Source organism: Nelumbo lutea, chromosome 3, assembly GCF_056320005.1.
Source record: "Nelumbo lutea isolate HS-2025 chromosome 3, American lotus-T2T, whole genome shotgun sequence".
NCBI lineage: Eukaryota > Viridiplantae > Streptophyta > Magnoliopsida > Proteales > Nelumbonaceae > Nelumbo > Nelumbo lutea.
The window spans coordinates 91,960,000-91,963,918 of NC_142686.1; the positions used below are offsets into that span (position 1 = coordinate 91,960,000).

At 39.7% G+C, this 3,919-nt stretch overlaps 1 protein-coding gene across 1 annotated transcript; it reads left to right on the forward strand.

The window, feature by feature from the left end:
- Positions 1-871: 871 nt before the first annotated feature.
- Positions 872-2,907, forward strand: GA2OX2 (gibberellin 2-oxidase). Its single transcript, XM_088974923.1, has 3 exons — positions 872-1,576; positions 1,705-2,053; positions 2,444-2,907. Exons 1-3 carry the CDS (start codon positions 1,176-1,178, stop codon positions 2,717-2,719), a joined length of 1,026 nt encoding a protein of 341 aa, XP_088831049.1. The 5' UTR covers positions 872-1,175; the 3' UTR covers positions 2,720-2,907.
- The last annotated feature ends 1,012 nt before the right edge of the window (positions 2,908-3,919 follow it).

The following is a 3,919-nucleotide window of genomic DNA, read 5'->3' on the forward strand; positions in this document are numbered from 1 at the left end:
CTCGTAAGCTGAGTGTTGCCATCTGTTTCAGCAATGGATGGTTGTAATATATTTGTACTTTGAGAAGTGAAAAAAGAAGCAAAAGAAAAGAAAAAGAGAACAGGAGGAGGGAATTTGAGGGTTCAGCACCAGGATTATCCTTGGATGCCTCAGCACCAATAACCAGCCTCTCTTTTCAGTCAAGGACGGTCAATCCAAATCTGGGTCAGAACTCAGAAGTTTTTAGCCAATCCTCCCCTCCCCTCCCCAACCTGGATCAAATTGTTGAAACCCGATTTTGAGTTCAAAACAAACGAACCCCATATTGAACAACCTACTCGGACCTTCTCGGGTAAGGAACCCGACCCGAACTCTACAGCCTTGATTCCTTGAGCCATAAATAGATCCATCAAATGACAATTTCATGAGGAGAGAGACGTTAGTAGGGGCCAAGCCAAGAGGAATGGTGATGTCACCAACACCTTAGGTAATGCCACGTCTCAGCCGGTCCTCCTATCCCACAGTGAGCCCCCTTTTAGACCAATCACACGCAGTTTCTAGTCCCAGATGTACTTCCACGATGATGCGTTAGGTCCTTTTGAAAATTGGAACCGTCTAATAAGCAAATCAGAAATAGTCTTACATTAATTGAACAGCTTTAATTTAATTACCTAATTATTTCTCTTCTATTATCACTTTAATTAAACATATTCCGTAAGGAATCTGCTTGAATTGACTTCTAATTAACTCCTCAAAGATTACTGCTAGAGAAGAGACCCATAAAAAAGAGAGAGAAAGAAACAGAGAAAGAGAGACCCATCAAAATAAACAAGTAGATAAGTAATAAAAATAAAATAAAATATTATTAATTGAATCTCTCTCTCTCTCTCATGCATGAATCGCCAACCAAGCCCGAAAGCCAGATGGCTGAGTGGGTCGAACTTTTTTAGTTCGTAACGCCTCTGTTCATGCAATCCCAAGCCATCGAGTCACCCACCCATTGTCCATTTAAACGACGCTCTCGTCGACCAAATCTGAACTATCACCCCATCGCTCCATCTCTTTCTCTGCCTCCCTTCCTCACTCTCTCTCTCTCTTTCTATCTCTATCTCTCTTTCTCTTTCTCCCTACGACTCTATCTCTCCTCTTTCCAATCCTCCCCTGTTTCTATTACAGAGTAACAGAGTGAAGAAACCATGGTGGTCTTGTCTAAGCCATGTCTCGACCAGTTTCCTCTGGTAAAGGCCTGCAGACCATCTATCTTCTTCCCTGGGATTCCAGTGATAGACCTCTCGAAGCCAGACGCTAAGACCCTCCTGGTTAAGGCGTGTCAAGAATTTGGGTTCTTCAAGATAATTAACCATGGTGTTCCAATGGACTTCGTCTCCAGATTGGAATCCGAAGCCATCAAGTTCTTCTCCCTGCCCCAGTCTGAGAAAGAAAATGGAGGGCCTCCTGACCCATTTGGGTATGGAAACAGGAGAATTGGACCAAACGGGGATGTCGGTTGGGTTGAATATCTTCTCTTCAATACCAATCCTGAATCCATTTTCCAGAGATGTCTCACCGTTTTCAGAGAGAACCCAGAAATATTCTGGTAAGAAACTGAGAGGAACCAACCTTGATACACGATTTCTTTTGGATGTTCTTTCTTTTTGTTCTACATCAGTACAACATTTCCCTGGTGAGATCTGTAAGTTTGTTTTACACTGTTTTTTTTTGTAGCTCTGCTGTCAATGATTATATTGCAGCTGTCAAGAAAATGGCTTGCCATGTCCTCGAATTACTGGCTGAAGGGCTGATGATTCAGCCGAGGAATGTGTTCAGTAAGCTTTTGATGGATGAAAACAGCGACTCCGTCTTCAGGCTCAATCACTACCCTCCATGTCCAGAGCTTCAGGAGCTGAGTGGTCAAAACTTAATTGGATTTGGGGAGCACACAGACCCACAGGTTATATCGATTCTACGCTCCAACAACGCGTCAGGTCTGCAAATCTCTTTGCGAGATGGGAGTTGGGTCTCTGTCCCACCTGATCAGACCTCCTTCTTCATCAATGTTGGTGATTCCCTGCAGGTACAACCACCTAATCTTCTGACTTTCATTCCTCAACAGTTTTTTTTAGTTTTCTCTTGACATCACCTTTCAAACAGAAAATCTAGACCTTATTTTCCAGGTGGCAATCACTTAACTTACTTTCATGAATTCAAGCTTGTCAGCAATTAATGGGTTTTCAGTTTTCTTTAAATTATTCATCAACATCTTTCATGGGTCTCTTTTTCATGATTCTATCTACTATCTACTCTTGCAGTGGATTTTCCTGCAATCAATTCGTATTTAATTTCTCTCTTTCTTTGTTCCAAACTACTAGTTTGTTACTTAGGTCAAAATCAGTATTCAATCAAGCTTTTCCTGTTGTCCTAATCATCTTTTTTGTTGTTTGGGTGGATGTTGTGGACTTTTTAGGTTATGACCAATGGGAGATTCAGAAGTGTGAAGCACAGAGTATTGGCCAACAGCCCGAAATCTAGGGTTTCCATGATTTTCTTTGGAGGACCACCTCTGAATGAGAGAATAGCTCCCTTGGCATCACTCATGAAAGAAGGAGAGGAGAGCTTGTATGAAGAGTTCACATGGTCTGAATACAAGCAGTCTGCTTATAAGTCGAGGTTGGCTGATAATAGGCTTGGCAACTTCATGAAGAAAATGGGGTCAGATAATCTACTCAAGTCCCCATTTTAGGAAAACTTGTATTGGTCAAAATGGGTTGAACTCGTTGACCCAAGTAGCCAAAGATAGAAAAAAAATAGGTTTTTTATTTTTATTTGTATTTTATTTTCTTTATTTTCTCCTTTTTTTCATGTAATTTTTATTTTTCTAATTCCATGTAACTACCTTTTTTTCCATGAATAGATAGAATTTTATCACAAGCATTTCACACAGTGTTTGCTACGAAATACAATGATCAAAGTACCAAGAGAATTTCAACGGAAAGCATCAAAAAAAAAAAACTGGATTTTACAATGAGAACCACCTTTCTATGCATAACAACAGAAAAGTCCCTTCCATTAAGAAAAATAACAAAAGAAACCCCTAAGAAATTCCTTTTTCTTAAACATTGCCCCCGATTTGGGACTTGTCAGTTGTCACTGTTCTTGACATGTTACTTCAACAAAATTGAAATGGGTGCTGTTTGTTTTGATAAACGGGGTTCTGCTTTTTCCTGCCAAAGAAAAGGAAGGAAAAGAAAAAGAACTGATGAGGTGGTGTTTTGTCCAACGGCAACCTGCTGTACCAGTTCATTGACCTGTGGCTTTGTTTCCTTGGTTCCGGTTTTTCCATTGGACTGGTGCAACAGGTTGCCCATGGAGGAATGTGGAAGAGGAAAATCCATGTGGGCGCCTCTTTCTTAACAGTTAACACCATTACGTGCATAGTCGGAGGCTTAATTATGAATTTTGGAGTGTTTAGTGGTCACATCTTTCTCTTGAGGTCGGCATTGAGAAATTTTTATCTAAGAAAAACAATATTGTTCAAGCATTCTTCGGATGATTCAACGATGAAACAGAACTGAATGACGAAACAGGATTCAATCCGATTCATGCAACCAACCCCATATGATTAAGACGAGGCTTAGATGATGATGTTGGGAATAATGGAAGGAATCAAAAAGTTTTTTTTTTTTTTCAATTTTCCTTTTCTTAACTGCATTTTTGTTCTCATGCAAAAGTGGCAGAAAATGAAATTGTCCCTCAGTGAAAAGGTGCAAAATGTTAACTTAAGCCTACATATTGAAAAAGATTTCACCCCTTTTAGAAAAAAAGGGTTGATTCGACTATGATATCAGAAAGATATGATATCCGAAAAACTTGTGACTAATTAATCGGTATTATTAAAAACGTGTTAACTAATCAGATTGTATTTATAAAAAATCATGGGTGA

What these genes read in the sequence shown, in the direction of transcription:
- GA2OX2 (XM_088974923.1), top strand. Translation starts at nt 1,176, where the DNA reads ATGGTGGTCTTGTCTAAGCCATGTCTCGACCAGTTTCCTCTGGTAAAG. An exon ending in GAGAACCCAGAAATATTCTG is followed by an intron (nt 1,577 to 1,704) that starts GTAAGAAACTGA and finishes TTTTTTTTGTAG; the next exon opens with CTCTGCTGTCAATGATTATA. An exon ending in ATGTTGGTGATTCCCTGCAG is followed by an intron (nt 2,054 to 2,443) that starts GTACAACCACCT and finishes TGGACTTTTTAG; the next exon opens with GTTATGACCAATGGGAGATT.